Source organism: Canis lupus, chromosome 1 (genome assembly GCF_048164855.1).
Source record: "Canis lupus baileyi chromosome 1, mCanLup2.hap1, whole genome shotgun sequence".
Taxonomy (NCBI): domain Eukaryota; kingdom Metazoa; phylum Chordata; class Mammalia; order Carnivora; family Canidae; genus Canis; species Canis lupus.
In genome coordinates, this window is record NC_132838.1 from 74,363,446 (window position 1) to 74,381,099 (window position 17,654).

The 17,654-nt window shown below is 39.0% G+C and overlaps 1 protein-coding gene across 7 annotated transcripts in view; it reads left to right on the plus strand.

The window, feature by feature from the left end:
• Window positions 1-17,654, plus strand: part of TUT7 (terminal uridylyl transferase 7) — a 64,214-nt gene that overhangs the window by 24,900 nt on the left and 21,660 nt on the right. For all 7 annotated transcript variants that reach the window (XM_072835515.1, XM_072835534.1, XM_072835524.1 and 4 more), the window contains exons 12-22: window positions 1,790-1,970; window positions 3,354-4,441; window positions 4,848-4,998; window positions 6,865-6,951; window positions 7,775-7,875; window positions 9,521-9,578; window positions 14,831-14,934; window positions 15,563-15,652; window positions 16,244-16,357; window positions 16,532-16,609; window positions 17,218-17,395. In XM_072835515.1, coding sequence (XP_072691616.1) covers window positions 1,790-1,970; window positions 3,354-4,441; window positions 4,848-4,998; window positions 6,865-6,951; window positions 7,775-7,875; window positions 9,521-9,578; window positions 14,831-14,934; window positions 15,563-15,652; window positions 16,244-16,357; window positions 16,532-16,609; window positions 17,218-17,395 — 2,230 coding nt within the window. The remainder of the gene's footprint in view (window positions 1-1,789; window positions 1,971-3,353; window positions 4,442-4,847; window positions 4,999-6,864; window positions 6,952-7,774; window positions 7,876-9,520; window positions 9,579-14,830; window positions 14,935-15,562; window positions 15,653-16,243; window positions 16,358-16,531; window positions 16,610-17,217; window positions 17,396-17,654) is intronic.

Below are 17,654 nucleotides of genomic sequence, written 5' to 3' on the forward strand. Positions count from 1 at the left end.
ATGTTTAAAAAGCCCTTAGTGATACTGAGTAAGTCTTATGGATAAGAGGTGAAATTTAATGAGGCTTTCAATTTCTAGGGATTTTCTTATGTCCTCAACTACAGTGTTTGGGACTTAGACCACTTCCATTTTCAGGCAGTTCTGCTTTGTAAATCTACCTGATGACTTTATCATATTTGACAAGATGTTTGTGGTCAGGATTTAGTGGTTAATAAAATACCATATCACCTGTTTTGAAGCTCAATATAATAAAGTGTGATCGGAAACAGATTTGTATACTTGAGAAGGAAAAGCTGTTGCTGTAAGCCCAAGTAAATATTTGATGTTTACATTTTTGTGCTATTTGGAGAGATTAGTCATGCCACTACTTTAGAAATGAAGACCTAGACAGGGTTGAGATTGGTTGCATGGCGTGGTGACAAGAGCACTGTACTGGGATCGAGAGACGTTGTTCTCATTCTGCCACTGACAAGCAGTGGCACCTTTGACAAGTCATATCAACTTTCTGGGCTTCAGTTTTCTCCTGTAACATATGGGAGTTGAAGGATTACCTCTCAAGAGCATCTTACAGTTGTGACATGTTTCAATGATAAATGGATTTCTTGTACTTAAAAGATTGTATCTAAGTGAAAGAATACACAGAGCAACCAGACCTGCTGGGTGCTTTCCCTTGTTTCTCATTTAATCCTCATAACTATCCTGTGTTATAGGTGGTATCATCCCTACTCTGCAGATAATGATAGCGACCATTTTTTGAACATGTGTGCCAGGCACTGTGCTAAGCTCTTTACAGACATTCTCTCACTCAGTCCTCCCAACAACCCTCTGAGGTGGGTACTGTAATCCCCATTGTTCAGATGAGGAAACTGAGGCTTAGACAATGTAGAGCTTGGCCAGGATTATACGCATCTAATCCATGGCAGAGATGGATTTCAAACCTAATGTCCCATTGCAAAACCAGTTCTCTCAGCCACTGTGCCATCATGCCAACTGAGAGTGAAGAGGCTAAGTCAGAGAGCAGTTAAAAGCTATGAAGTGGCAGTCAGTATTTGGACTCTTTTGTTTCTATTCTAGGTCCTATGCACCTTCCAGTATATTCCATCACAGCATGTTCCAGTTTGTCGAGAGTCTGTGAACATAAAGCTGGCATTAATTTCCAATATCAAGAGTTATTTGACTTTGGGGCGCCTGGCTGGCTCAATTTTAACAGCATGAGACTCTTGATCTCAGGTTCATGCATTCAAGCCCCACGTTGGGCATAGAGATTCCTTAAATAAACCTTAAAAAAAAAAGAGAGAGAGTTGACTTTAAAATCAGTTGCCCATGGCAGATTCAGTGAGCTCATGTAGCTTCTCAGAGCAAATGAAAGGAGTGTTTTGCCCTTTGCTCTCCACCTCTGGCTGCTGCACATTTTCGTTTGTATAAAGTATAAAGGTACCCTCTCCGGTGGCAGTGCCAGGGAGAGCTCTGTGCTGAGAGTAGCAAATCCATGCACGGTTCTCTCCACCTGTCCTTAGGGCCTCAAAATGAAGAGTGCCACCTAGTTACCTCAAATTGCCTATCTGCTCCTATGATGATGGTTAGATTTTAACATGCTCTCATCCCAGGAGTGCAGGGTAGAAGTGTCATTTTTCCCACAAACAAAATACAACCTAGATGTGATTTACCTAGATGGATTGTCAAATTCCTGTCTCAGGGGTATTTTGTTAACTGGCTTGAATAATCTCTAGTTTTTCAGATCGTGCTGACATCTGAACTAACATGTATGTTTTCTCTTTTCTCTTAATAGGTGTCATTAATATTTGATCTCAGGCATGTGCCATCAGTACCAGTTGGGCAGCTCTGGGTGGAAATGCTTCGATTCTATGCTTTAGAATTTAATTTAGCTGATTTAGTGATAAGCATTCGTGTCAAAGAATCTGTATCTCGTGAATTGAAGGATTGGCCCAAAAAGCGCATTGCCATTGAAGGTATCTCAAAATGTTTATCTTTAATTCCCTTTCTTTTTAAGGTACCAGTCTAACTGCATGCTTTTTTACTTCTCCTTTCAGCCTCCACGTGTAATGTAGGCCTGACCCCAAAAGTTGAAATAGTTAGAATCTTGCATGTGTTACTGTGGTCATCCCAAGGGACCAAATTTGTTTATCCTGGGCTTTTTAAGCACTACAGTAAAACGTCTTAGTTAAACAGTTAAACAGTGGCTGGCAGAGTCCTTGCTTTCTCTGTAAATTGCTTAACAACTTAAAACGCTTATGTAGTCGTGCCCGCTTGCACCCCGCCCCATGATGTGTGAATCCCCCTTTCCTGTTTATTGTTCTGGTTGCTGGATTTTTAGATTCCGTCCTTTCCTCGCTTATTGCTGTTTAGTTTTACGAAGGTGAGAAAATACTTTTTCTCATGAAAAATAATTCTTTGTTGGATTCCTCTTCATAGAGAGAGGGGCTGGTTATTTTTGGAATATCTATGGTAGCATTTGAAACTGATTCATAAAAACACTTTTTCTAGCGAAGGCTCATTTAACTAAAACCATCGTATGAAACTTGCTGATGTGCCCTGTAGACTACCTTAAGTGGACTAGCTCTTCTCAGCTTTGCAAAGTTAGGAGGTTGAAACCCCTCTAAAAATCTTAATTCTCCTCCTTCAAATAACTTAACCTCCTAAATGGAATTCTTGTATTTTTTGCTTGATTTTTTTCAAGCTTTATATTGCATAAGAGGGTTTTTTTGTTTTTTGTTTTTTGTTTTTTTGCATTTTGCATAAATTCTGTGTGCAGTCATGGGGATCTCACATTTTTAAACCCTCCCCTGCAGTTTCTGTGGCTCAGCTCTTCTGGCCAATTGCCTAACCTGCTGGAGTTCTAGGGGAGGAGAAAAGATTGAGAGAAGTGGTGTCTCCTCCTCGTGCCTCCCTCTCGCCCCTGAATTCAGTCCAGCCAGTTCAGTGATGGGGCTTCCCAGGGCAGAAGAGTGGAGGTAAGCTCTACACACCACAGGGCCTGGCTGAGTGGGGAGGCAGAGCACTCAGCAGAGCCTGGTGGGAAGATCTCACTTCCCCATGGCACAAGAGCCACACTGATGACACCTTTTTTACCTCCACAGTCACAGAACAAAATAGGGAAGGGGTATTGGTTCTGAACTGAATGGGTTCTCTTCATAGAGCAGACGTTTAAGAAAGCATTTCTTTTTGTTCTTAAACTACATCTTTACTTCCCCATCCCCAGTTTTTAAAAAAGCATAAAAGATTCATGCTAAATTTTAGTATTGCTTGTTTGTTGTCTGTTTTGATCTATAGCAGGCTAATTTTTAAAACGTGAAATAGAAATGTATGAAGTGGTGGATTTTTTGTTGTTACAGATCCCTACTCTGTTAAGCGAAATGTGGCAAGGACTCTAAATAATCAACCCGTGTTTGAATATATACTTCATTGTTTAAGGACAACGTATAAGTATTTTGCTCTTCCACACAAAATTACAAAATCCAGCCTTCCAAAGTCTCTGAGTACTGTCACTTGTCTTTCCAAACATTCTAAAGAAGTAGCCAAGCATGACTCGGGTACACAGGCCAAAGATGATAAACTCAAAAGCACAGTTTTGGCTCAAGGGCCAAGTGCTGCCAGTTCAGCTGCAGACAATTGCATGGTACAGCCATGTACTCTTCAAGAGACTGCAGAAAGCTTTGGAAGCCCCCCAACAGAGGAAATAGGAAATGTACATGTCAGTGTCCACCTGGAAAACTCAGACTGTGTCAAGACAGGGGCCAGTTGTGATGAGTATGAGGATGTTAAAGTATACCATCAAGAAACTGGAAGTAAAATTGTGAGAGAGGGTAAGCATCCTTTGACTGCCAGTGATCTGGGTTTAAGGAGTAGCAAACATGGAGAGCTTGCCATCTGTGGCAGCACACAAAAAAATGAGACAGATAGCACTTTGGGTTTAGAAGGCTTCCAAAATCCTACAGCCAAAGAGTGTGATGGATTCACTACTTCAGAGGACAAGGCTGATGTTGATGAAGAAGGCATAGAAGGAGGTACTGATGACCTCGAAGATGCTCTAAGCCACTTCACCCCTTCTAGAGAGGGCCGTACATCAGGAATCCTTCATTCCGATGAAGAGGAGGAGGAAGAGGAAGAGGATGATGAAGAAGAGCCCAGGCTGTCCATTACCCAAAGGGAAGATGAGGATGACTTGGCTAATGAAGATGAATTAGAAAATACATATACAGGATCAGGGGATGAGGATGCCCTGTCTGAGGAAGAGGATGACCTAGGAGAGTCTGCTAAGTATAAAGACTTAAAAGAAGGTGGGAAACCTGCAGATGGGGCTCTACTAATGGAATTTAGCAAAATCAATCTTAAAGAAGAAAGTGCATTTGAGGATAGTTCAACTTCGGATCAGTCTGATTTCTTCTATGAATTCAGCAAACTCACCTTCACGAAAGGCAAGGTAATCAGTGCCCCTCTCAGAACTAAGAGAAGAGACATTAAACAGTTTTAACACCTGTAATTTTTGTGTACTATAACAGAGTTCTCCCCGTTTGGGTGGTGGTAGGGGTTGATCTTCCACTCCAATACAATTGCTCCATCTCCTTCCCTCCTTAGACCTATGCGAATTTGCCTTGGAGAAAGGGAATGCTCTTGGCAGTGGAAATTACTACCTTTTACTCCTGAGTATCCCATAAGATGTCCTCATCTCAAATAATTTGGAGTGACTGCACATTATTTTTATTCCTTTGGAAAGCAAGAGTAGACTATGGACTTTAAAAAAAAAAAAAAAAAAAAGATTCAGGACCCCTTCATTTGGCACACAGGGTTGTATATTATGTCTTGTTTTGCTTTGACCCTTACTGCAGTCTCCTACGGTCGTGTGCAGTTTATGCAAACGAGAAGGTCATCTCAAGAAAGACTGTCCCGAAGACTTCAAAAGAATTCAGCTGGAACCTCTGCCACCACTGACACCCAAATTTTTAAATATCTTAGATCAAGTTTGCGTCCAATGTTACAGTAAGTTATTAACATTTCATTTGTCAGAATATTGCATTGACATTTGCTCAAGGTCCTCTGTCTGCATCACTGAGCTGTTAGCTCCATCACTGGGACCATGTCTGTTCCATTCTTCCCTGTGTCCACAGAGCTCTGTGTGTGTGTTTCAGCTGAGACAGAGTAAACCATTGTGGAAGGAAAGATAGGGAAGGAAGGAGAATCTTCTAAGTCTAACTGTTGAAGAAACTGTCTAAGTTTCTAAGAAACTTCTAAGTCTAACACCATTCCTAACTGGTGTTCCTTGAATTGTTTTCCTGAGTGCAGTTAATAGTATGTCATGGCAAGAAGTACTCCATAAGTCAAGTAGGGAAGGAGTGTAGCCGCTGCTCCCGGCCCAAGAGTGTAGCCGCTACTCCCTGCCCATTATTACCCAAGGGCACGTTAGGGTAATAATGGCCTCTGAGAAATGTTAAGGTAAAGAACTGATGTAACTCTTTATCCCAGCATTTCTAAAATTTAATCATAAAATACTTTAACACTAATGAGTAGCCCCCTAACAGCCCTTTAAGGAATACCAGTGTGGGGAAGCAGTGGTATACAGAGAATTCAAGTTAAAGGAAACGCGTTTAAAGGAGAAGCAGGTAACTCTTTAGATGAGCTTGATGCACCATGGTGCCACCTCCTGAGGCAACTGTGTCAGAAGGCACTTCTTTGTTAACCAGTGATTTAGTCGTTTTTACACCTTTTTGGGAGTTATAAACTATGAAAGGAATCCAGAGTCCCCGAAGAAAACAATATGTTTGTGCATGCTTGCAAACTTTAGTGTTCACACTCTGGGGGAGCTCCCTGAAGGCCACCTTTATAGACCGCTTCGTTTCTGAAATCTAGTAGCAGAATGGCTGTGCAGATTTGTTTCTATTCCAGGAGCAGCTCCTAGGGACAGACTGTCTTCTTTGTTTTATTATTTTTTATTTTTAGGGTGGTATAATACATCATTAACTTTTGGGTTTTTTCCTTTTTAAATTTAAATTCAGTTAATTAACATTTAGTATATTATTAGTTTCAGAGGTAGAGTCAGTGATTCATCAATCTTATATAACACCCAGTGCTCATCACATCATGTGCCCTCCTTAATGCCCATCACCCTGTTACCCCCGTCCCCCCACAGCCCCTCCTCTCCAGCAACGCTGTTAATTTCCTATGGTTAAGGGTGTCTTATGGTTTGCATCCTCTCTGATTTTGTCTTATTTTTCTGTCCCTTCCCCTGTGATCCTGTTTTGTTTCTTAAATTCCACATATGAGTGAGGTCATATGATAATTGTCTTTCTCTAATTGACTTATTTCACTTAGCATAAAACCCTCTAGTTCTATCCACACCAGTACAAATGATTTCATTTTTTGATGGCTGAGTAATATTCCATTGTTATATATATATATATACCACATCTTCTTTATCCATTTATCTGTTGATGGACATCTGGGCTCTTTCCATAGTCTGGCTATTGTGGACATTGCTGCTGTAAACACTGGGGTGCAGGTGTCCCTTCAGATCAATATATTTATATCTTTGGTGTAAATACCTAGTAGTGCAATTGCTGGATCATAGGGTAGCTTTATTTTCAACTTTTTGAAGAACCTCCAAAAACCTCCTGTTTTGCAGGGTAGCTACACCAGCTTGCATTCCCACCAACAGTGTAAAAGAGTGGGGATAGACTCTTTTCAAAGAGAGACATTTTCTATTTTATATTACTAATGCTGTCTACCAGGAAGACACAAAATTTAGAGTTTTCTTTTTAACTTTAATGTTAGATTTTGTTTTATAAAAAAAGGTTTTTTTCCAGAGAGTGTGAACAATCTTTGTTTCTAAATTTTTTTTATTTTAAACAGAGGATTTTTCTCCAACTATTTCAGAAGATCAAGCTCGTGAACATATTCGGCAAAACCTAGAAAGTTTCATAAGACAGGAGTTTCCAGGTAAATAACTTTTTACCTTTAAGAAAAGAAAGGTAGTATGACCTTCCTTTAGAATGAGTACATGTGTTACAAGCACATTAACTTTGAGAATGAGAAGGTAATTTTGTGGTGATGGTGGGGACAGGGCTTCACTTACTTTGTGATATCCCGAGAATGGTCTTTGGTCTGCCAGATCCTAGTTAACCAACAGAAAAGACAGTAGCAGTGTGGGATTTCTGTTAGCAGACACCACAAGTGAAATTTCATTTCGTGTTTTTATTTTTATTTTTTTTAAGATTTTTGTAGATTTATTTATTCATGGGAGACACAGAGAAAGGCAGAGACACAGGCAGAGGAAGAAGCAGGCTCTCTGCTGGGAGCCTGATGCAGGACTCAATCCCAGGACCCCAGGATCACACCCTGGGCCAAAGGCCAGATGCTCAACCATTGAGCCACCCAGGCTTCCCTCATTTCGTGTTATCTTTAAAGTCAAAGTTCATCTCTAAAAAGTGGATATTTAAAAAGCAATAAAATTACATTATTAAATATATTAATATGATCCACATTTCCCTTGAAATATCCTTGCACATTTAAGAATAAAGTGGCACTTGGTAGTATTTCACATCTTATGCAGATTGAATTTATTTAAAGTAAATTTTGAAAAAAAATAAATTTTGAGAGAAAACAGCTTGTAATAAATGGTTAATAAAAGAAGATAATTATAATGAGATTCATATAGGATAGTTAATAGCTGGGTATATTTGATTCATTGAGAGGGCTATTTTGATCAGAAAATTAAATGTACTCAAGTAATTGATTATTACTTTTCATATATCCTTAACAGGAACTAAATTGAGCTTGTTTGGCTCCTCCAAAAATGGATTTGGGTTCAAACAGAGTGACCTTGACGTCTGTATGACAATTAATGGACTTGAAACTGCAGAGGTACCGTAACCACCTAAAACTTGAATTTGCTGTGGCAGTATGATTTGACAATCTTGACTGACCGTACAGCTTGGTATTTTCCAAATTTATCAGAACGTACCATATGGAGTATGCCATTTGGCATAGTCTCTCTGGTCAAATACTTAAGGTTAGAGGTAAATGCAAGGAGTACTTTCAACCTGTAGTACAGAGTGGATTTGAAAGCAGCCTGTGGGAACACTATAAAGGCAAACCAGCCCTTCTGGTGTCCTACTGGCATGGCCAGTAAGCTGACTTTGATGCACACACCCACATAAGGCTTTTTGAAAAGTGTTTTAAGAGGTGGGCATTGTGGTTCTCTGAGACATTTTTTAGAAGGCCAACAAATGTGGTACAATGATAAGAGGGCTAAACTCACAGTTCAGAGACCTAGATTCAAGACAAACTTGGTTTCATATGTCCCTAAACATGTGGTATTTGGTTGATAATTTATAAAAGGAAAGAGTACCTTCTGTTCCTCTTGCATCCGGAGATTGTGCACATCAGCTTGGATGATGTATGTCAAGTCAGCAGACTATGGCCCATAGGCTAAATCCAGCCTATGTACTGCCTGTTTTGTCAATTCAGGACACAAGTCACATCCTTCATTTGTGAAGTGTTTACAGCTTCTGCTTTCACTCAATAACCACAGAATTGAGTAGTTACAACAGGGTCATGTGGTTTGCAGAGCAGAAAGGTTTGCTAGCCTCTGACAAATAGGAAACATTTACAAAATACACTTCAGGGAAGTATAAAGTCTGAGAAGTGCCAAGAATCTTTTTTTCTTTTTGACAACAGTCCAGATACTGTAGAGCCAAATGAGTGATGTTGTTGTCACTCAAGATCTTTTTAGGTCTGTCCTTATTTTCAAGTCTTTTTCTTTTGAGGATGTATCTGATTTGGGAAAATAGCCAAAAGTTGTCTACCCTGAGTTTGATGAGTAAAGAGGACAAGCAGGAGTGGGTCCAGTATATGGAATTACCTTATTGTATGTCATCAATATCAAATTTTTACATGGCTTATAAACTAGCTTTATGGACATTTCTGAACAAAAGTTTCAAATACATTCTGAGATGTATGTAGCCATCAAAGGGTTTATGTTGTAAAAGGTGAGCCCAGTGTTTTGAAGTGTAATTTTTTTTTTAAACACTCGTATTTGCTGTATGACTTCAATTTGTGCGTTTACACAATCCTCTGGAGAGATCACCTGAGCTTAATCACTGTCCATAGCAGGTCATCAGCTCTTAACAGAAATATAATGAAAGTCCACCCAGAATGAATAATGTGGGGCACAAAAGCTCCCTCTTATTTATTCTGGCACAGAGTGCACTTATGAATAACACAACTACATAAAGAGGAAAAATGGAGGTCCTCATTTGGACAGTGATTCACACTTTTCTGGGGCATCTGATTTCAGCCTCTCTTGTACTTCCAAAAACCATTAGGAAGTAGGGTCTACGGGAGTTTTTATATCCATAGGATATTGCTTATGAATACTGACCAAGGCTTGCCTAAAAGGGAAAAATGTATGAATGAGCTGAAATTAATCGTTATTTCTAAAGGTAATGGATGCAGGTTAGGAACTTGTCTTCCTTTTTTGATTCAGTATATGCAATTTTTGTTGCAGGGGTTGGACTGTGTAAGAACTATTGAAGAATTGGCAAGAGTCCTCAAAAAACATTCAGGTACCTCTGCAAACTTTTTCTAAAAATATTTTTGTCTTTTTTACTAGTGTTTTGCATACTTAGAATTTATTAATACCAATGAAACAGTATAGTGGCTCATCTATAGCACATTTGCAATATTGATGTCTGTAAAAAATTTTGTATGAGGGGGATCCCTGGGTGGCTCAGCAGTTTAGCGCCTGCCTTTGGCCCAGGGCACAATCCTGGAGTCCCGGGATCGAGTCCCACGTCGGGCTCCCGGCATAGAGCCTGCTTCTCCCTCTGCCTGTGTCTCTCTGCCTCTCTCTCTCTCTCTCTCTGTGTCTATCGTAAATAAATAAATCTTAAAAAAAATTTTGTATGAATAAGCATGAAGGACTAAAGAATTGGTAATCATTCGAATGCATATTGTTGCCTAGCTTAGTTTTATTTCAAAACAAAGCATATACAAAACAGGCAAGAAATTTTGGAAACCCATTTTGTCATAATGAGACTGTATCAATCAAAGTGTTGTTGACAGGTGTGAAGCATAATGGAAAGCACGGTGGGGTTATGGATTGTATTTGTAGCTATGCTGCTCAACAGTCGTATGTGACACTGAACAAGTCATTTAACTTAATCTCTTTTCCTCTCATCAATAAGTTGAGAAAACTGAACCAGGTCACTTTTTTACAACTATAAAACATATAGATGCTATAAATTGTGCACAGTGCTGACATACCATTAACAACATATTATTTTGCTGTCAGGGACAGCTATGAATGCTGTTAACAGTGAGACTCTTCTTTTAAAATGTGGTTCAAAATTTCTTGAAATTTCTTGCAAATTTTTGTGCTAGGAGCTGGGAATGAAGGTGAGCATGATATGGTTCATGACCCTACAAAACTTAAATGGTTTATGAGACTCTCTCTCTTATTATTCTCTCTCAGAAAGAATAGACGTAAGTTAATGTCACACACACAAACATACACATGGAGTGCTCCCTCTCTCCTTTTTTTGTATTTTTTTTATTTCCAAGCATTTAAATAAAAAGGATAGCACATTACTTAAATAACAAGAAAAAATATTAATTTCAGTTTATTCCCTCTGAAAATTAACATAGAACATCATTTTTTTTTTTAATTTGCATTGAATTTTTTTTTCTTTTTTTTGTCACTGAAATACACATTCCTTTCACTTGGGAATTTTACCTTTAAAGATCATGAGCTTTTTGGGCACCTGGGTGGCCCAGGCAGTTAAGCATTTGCTTTCAGCTCAGGTCATGATCCCTGAGTTTTGGAATTGAGTCCTGCATTGGACTTCCTGCTTGGCTGGGAGTCTGTTTCTCCCTTTGCCCCTCCCCCTGCTCCTGCTCTGTCTCTCTCTCATGCTATCTCTCTCAAATAAATAGAATCTTTAAATAAAGATCATGAGCTTTTTAAATTTTTTTGAAATCATGCAAATAAACTAAATTGCTAAGTTGCCACAATTATTATTTAGTACTGAGCTAGATTTTTTACTTTTTGTTTGAAATAATTTGAAACTTACAGGAAAGCCCCAAAAATTGTATGACAAACTCTGTATATCTTTCATTTGGATCCACTAGCTATTAACATTTTATCACATTCGATTTATTATTCTCTCTCTTATTTGCTCAATTTTTTTCCTGCACCATTTGAGATTAAAAACTAGAGACCTCATGTTCCTTTCCCCTCAATACAAAAGTGTATCTATCCTAAGAATGAGCCATGCTTGTTAAAAACAGGTCATTATTAGACTGAAATGACTTCTACATACAGATAATAGTAATGGAACACAGATTGCATGGAACAAGAATTTAATAATAGCTAGAGGGCTATGACTGAAACCTGACATCTTTAAAAGCAGTCCCCAACTATCTTATTGGGTGCCTACTATGTGTTCAGTACAGTGTTGGGCACTTAGGGATGGTGGAAAAATAAAAAGTCTCTACAAGTCTTTTCCTCAGACAACTTTCAGATTTTATTTTATTTTATTTTATTTTTTAATATTTTATTTATTTATTCATGAGAGACACACAGAGAGAGAGGCAGAGACATAGGCAGAGGGAGAGGCAGGCTCCGTGCAGGGAGCCCGATGTGGGACTCGATCCCCGGTCTCCAGGATCACACCCTGGGCCGAAGGCAGATGTTCAACCGCTGAGCCACCCAGATGTCCTAACTTTCAGATTTTAAAAAAGGAAAGACACCATGTTACATGTTACAGGCCATGTAACAGTGTAAGGTAGTATTCATCTTTCAGAACAAGTCAGAAGCTATTATAAGTATTCAGTAAGCTCTGAAGATAGAGAGATTCTGGTAAAGAGTTGCATAGGGGGCGGCCCGGGTGGCTGAGCAGTTTAGCGCCGCCTTCAGCCCAGGGCCTGATCCTGGAGACCTGAGATCCGGTCCCACGTTGGGCTCCCTGCATGGAGCCTGCTTCTCCCTCCGCTTGGGTCTCTGCGCCTCTCTCTCTCTCTCTTTCTGTGTCTCTCATTAATGGATAAATAAGATCTTTTTTTTTTTTTTTTAAGAGTTGCATAGGGAAGATTCATGCAGGAGATGGGTTTATACTGATCTCAGGTGATGATGGATATGACTCGAAAGATAGAAGGAGAAGTCTTCCTAAGAGTGCATGCACATGAACATGAGAGTTACTGTAGTATATCTCGTAGGACAGTGGGAAGATCAGTACATTTAGGGAGGAATTTCAGGTGGTTCCTATCACTAGATAAGATAAAGCCTGCAGATATTTGAAAACCAGTGAAGTTTCTTCCAAGAGAGGAGCAACCCAATAAAAATAAAATTTAAGCTTTTTCAGCAGCTAGTAGAGTCTCTCAGGGAAGGTATAACCCAAGTGAATTCAGGGCAAAATTCATTAGTACCTTAACCAGATACTAATGATCCTAAAAGGAAAAGGAGAGGAGAGATTCCCAAGGGGAAATCTCCTAGCTTTGGTATCTACAAGTAAGAAATAAAAGTTCAGACTAATGTTTGGGTACTTGAGAAATGGGAATGTTTGCAGAAGACACCATGTAGAGATGTGTAGTTTACCATGAAGGTATAATCCCCAAGTTTTAAAAGTCCAGCAACCAATTAGAAATATGGAGTTGTCTGTCAGGATTGAAGAACGAAAGGAAAACAGTTTTGCATTGAAATCCTTGGAGAGAGAGAGCAAGAATAAAAAGAATTCTAAGGGATCCTTTGAGAGTAGTTAAGGACTAAGCCTTTAATTTCTGTGGGTAGAAATTAAAGGACATGGAAAAAGCCATTGGAATGACAAGAACTAGGACAATGTGCTGTGAATAAACTGTAGAGGACAGGCAGATAATGGGCAACAGTGTCAAATTCTAGAATGAGAAGGAAATAAAGTGAAAGGCTATCTAATTTAAATACAGTATAGCAAAGTAGTTGGTGGAAGTTCTGGAATCAGATTCCTGGTTTTAACTTTTTTTTTTTTTTTTTTTTTTTAAGATTTTTATCTATTTATTTGAGAGAGAGAGCATGAGTAGGAAGGAGAGGGAGAATCAGGCTGCCTGGGGAGCAGAGGGCCCGACATGGGGCCCTGGCATAATGGCCTGAGCCAAAGGCAGATGCTCAACCAACTGGGTCACCCAGGCACCCCAGTTCTCTGGTTTTAAATCTTGGCTTCCCACTTGTTGGCTGTGTATTCCCAGAAAGACACTCATTTCATCATAAGTGTTCAGTTCCTCATCTACAAAGTAGAATAAGGATCTAGCATATGCCAAGTATTCAGCAAATATGAATTACCTCCCCCCCCCCCATCCAGTATAAGTTAGACCTCCTCTGTCTCTGCACAGACATTTTTTTTGGAAATTTCTTCTGTTGTCTACATAGTTTTCTCCTGAGTTCTGGATCACTATGTATCTGCCTGCCAGATACTGCTGTTTACCTCTTTGAGAAACTCCAACTCCATCTCAGAATGAACTCCTCTCTCTCTTTACTGCCTTCCTTCTGCCACAACCTCTACTACCTGCCCTTCCTTCTGAATCTAGTTTCTCAGTGGTTGACATTGACATCCTTTGAATCACCAAAATGGGTGAAGCAGTAACTAATCTGTCCTGGAATGGGTTCAGTAGAGATTTGGAGTCGGTCACACCTACATGCAGATTTCAGCTCTGTGATTTACTAGCTCCATATTCCTAAGCACATTAGTATCTCTGGGTCTCTGTCTTCTATCTTTTGGGTGAGGGTGAACATTTTAGGAGGTAATGTTTGTGAAGGATTCTGGTGCGCGGGAACTGGTAGTTCTTAGTGTTACAATCCTCCTTCTTCTCCCCTATTCCCCCCTACCTCTGCTTCCCATCCCCCTGCCTCCACTTCCCTAGCGCATATAGGTATACATACTCTTAAGCATGTCTTCCTGCTTCTCTGCATCCCTGTGCCACCAAGATAGTTCAGGCCCAGATAGATCATTTTTGGTAATAGTCACACTGCCTCCCAGTGGGTGCCTCCAGTCTGTCCACTGCCAAGGGCATTGTCCAGATAGATGTGGTCAGTGATTCCCCCCAACTTATACAGTTCATTGGTGTCTCTTTGCCTCTAAGGATATATAGAGAGAAGCTCTTCCTGGTTTCTGCCACACCTCCTATCACTCATTATTACTTTCCCTCAAGTCTACTCTGTAGCCTTCACAATTCCATGGAAGTTCTCAAACATGCCATTCTGCTTTAGGCATCTGCCCTGTCCATGTGTACTTTCCTGGCCTTTCCTTTCCCTCCCCTCAGCCTCTTCTAACTTTACTTGTCACTCTCCTTCTTCAAAGTCCAGTTCAGGCAATTTCCTCCTCTCCTATTGAAGTTGATTCCTTTCTTTTACTGTCTTAACTTCTGGCTCTGTGATGAGTAGCTTTTGTTTTGAGGATTCAGATGATTACCCCAAAGGCTTTTCTCTGTATTAGATATAGTTGGGTAGAGAGAATAGGAAGGGCCCACATAGCCTAGGCTCTGTAATTGCTTCTTCCGTTCTGGTATTTAGCAGACTGACAGCCCTGTGCACACCCATAATCCAGTGAGTTCCTGGAGGTCAGTGTCTGCCTTGTTCATCCTTGAATTTCAGATATTGATGTGTTTAACTAATATAAACTTTGCCAGAAGAGTCTTTCCAGATATTTAGTAACAGAATTGAGTAGTTGTAGTGATTGCAGTGAAACATGTCAGAGTTAGGTTTATATCATTTTGTGTTAGAACCTTAACATAAGAGTAGCTGATGGCTCCGGCTGCTGTATTTAATGATACTATCTTATTTCCAATCTAGGTCTGCGAAATATCTTGCCCATTACAACAGCAAAGGTGCCAATTGTAAAGTTCTTCCATTTGAGAAGTGGTCTGGAAGTGGACATCAGTTTGTATAACACACTGGTGAGATTTTTCTCTAGGCTTTTTCTTTAGGGCAGTCGAGGGGAACAAATGTCTCTTAATTTACAAAATCTCAAGCAAAATTAAGCCATTTATTTTATCTTACTCATTCTTTTAATCATTATTTAGAAGTGCTTGCTGGGTGCCTGGCAGTGTTCTGAGACTGGGTATATAAAAAAGAGTTGTTAGTATTTATTTAAAATGAGGTCAGAGTGGCAGGTGCTTTTTGTTTGGCTTGAATTTTAATTTTGGAGTGTAGGTCTTTGATCTCACACTTGGATTATTACTTCAGGGCTTTATGGGCTTTCTCTGGACCATAGGTGCATTCAGTTTAAATAATGCCAGGGTGAGGTGGGGGACTTTTAACATCTACTTAGATGGAATTATCTTAATAGCCTTATTTCTAGGAATGTTTAGACTAAGGACATATTAACATGCAAGTCACGAGCTCAGATGTCATTCATAATTCTTATTATCTAAGAAGTTAATGAAGCTCAGTTTGGGGGAAAAATATTAATTTTAGTCTAATTGTCTTCAACCTAAAATGAATTACAGTGTAAACCTTTTCAGAATATTCCAGCCTAAAACTTCTTCTTATTGATAATTTGTAGTGTAATTGTCCTCTTAACAGGCTCTCCATAACACAAGGCTCTTATCTGCTTATTCAGCCATTGATCCCAGAGTGAAATACTTATGCTATACCATGAAAGTATTTACAAAGGTAAGTATGCTTCCTGTTGGGATTCATCAGGAAATTTCAGTCTGTCTTCAAATCTAGTTGAAAACATAAGTCTTTATTTTGTAAAGAACCACAGCCATGTTAAATGCTTCCTTTAGCTATTTTGGGAAGCTGGCCATGGAAGGCTAAAATTTTGTCGTCTTAAATTTACCTATGATAATCTGATCTTGCTTGTGGCTGATGGTTGGGATTTTTCTTTTGTTTGATTTCAACGTCCTTTTGTTTGGTCTTATTTGCTTTTGTTGGCATATTTTAGCATTTGAAGATGTAATTTTTATATTAAAGCTCTATAAAAGCACCTTTTTTTTTTAAGATTTTTTTTATTTTATTTATGAAGGGAGTGGGGGTGCAGAGACATAGGCAGAGGGAGAAGCAGGCTCCATGTAGGGAGCCGGATGCAGGACTTGATCCCGGGACTCCAGGATCACGCCCTGGGCTGAAGGCAGGCGCTAAACCACTGAGCCACCCAGGGATCCCCCAAAGCACCTTATTTTTAGTAATAATAGAATAGCTGCAAATTTACCAAAAAACATTGGTGATCTTCTCTTTGTTCCTTGTTTTCTTTCCCTCTAGATGTGTGATATTGGTGATGCATCTAGAGGCAGCTTATCGTCATATGCATACACGCTTATGGTGCTATATTTTCTCCAGCAGAGGAATCCACCAGTCATTCCTGTCCTTCAAGAGGTATTAGTAAAAGAAATTGTGTTTCTCATCTGTAAAGCTGGGTTGCCTTTGAGCCCTCTTCTTTCTCTAATATTCTGTGGTTCTATAGTTAAATATTTAACTATTTTCCTACAAGTTTTTGTATCAATGCATTAAATTTGTAATCCATACTAATAGTTTAAAAATTAATTTCAGATATACAAAGGTGAAAAGAAACCTGAAATATTTGTTGATGGCTGGAATATTTATTTTTTTGATCAAATAGATGAACTGGTACGTATTTTAAGAGTAAAGATTTTTTTACATCCTTGACTAAAAGTTAGCTGTACTATGCTGTGGTGTAGTGGTCAACAACTATATTATCATTTGTTATATTTATTTATATTATGATAGTAAAAAACTAGCATATACAGATGTCCTTTGAAATTGAAAACATTTTTATTAAGCCAGGTGAGTTTCTAGGGACTGTATCTAGGATTCTTTAATGCCTGTCAATTTCAAATGTTATATAACTTTATTCCAAGTGAATGAATATTTGCAAAGTTTTTAGAGTTTGAAAAAACTTTGAGTTCAAAGATCTATAACCCAGGCATCATCAAGGCTCTTCAAATTTATTTCCAGATTCTTCCACAAACATACATTCTGGGGTTTGACATTTAAAACCCTGAGCTCTCACTATCTCCAACTCACAGGGTAGAGATTAATAAACTCATATAAATGGTATTTTTAAATGTGAAAGAAAAGTTACATAATTATATTTTTATGTATTTAAATTCCAGTTAATTAAAATAAGTCCAAATTTACTCCCTAAGATACAAATGAAGATAGCTATTAACACTTTACTATAGAGCATGATATCTCTTGTTCCCTTCTATTTCTAGCCCACCTATTGGCCAGAATATGGGAAAAATACAGAATCTGTTGGGCAGCTATGGTTGGGACTTCTTCGATTCTACACAGAGGAATTTGATTTTAAAGAACATGTTATTAGCATCAGGAGAAAAAGTCTGCTTACAACTTTTAAGAAACAGTGGACCTCAAAATACATTGTTATTGAAGGTACAAATAAAATGAAACTTAAAATCAAATAGAATTATAGAGTTTGAACTATGAGGGCATTGTTCTTCATCCCTGCAGAGCTCTTGCAGGACAGCAGGGAGCCACTGGTTGGGATGTGCCGCATAGCCATCTTGTTACTGTCCACATCAGGACACTTGTCTGTTTCCAGCATAACAGCATAAAGATTTATTTTTAAATGACCAGTGTCCTCCTGTGGGGCCTCTCCAATTCAAGTCTTTTGGCCAGGGCACATCTTTGA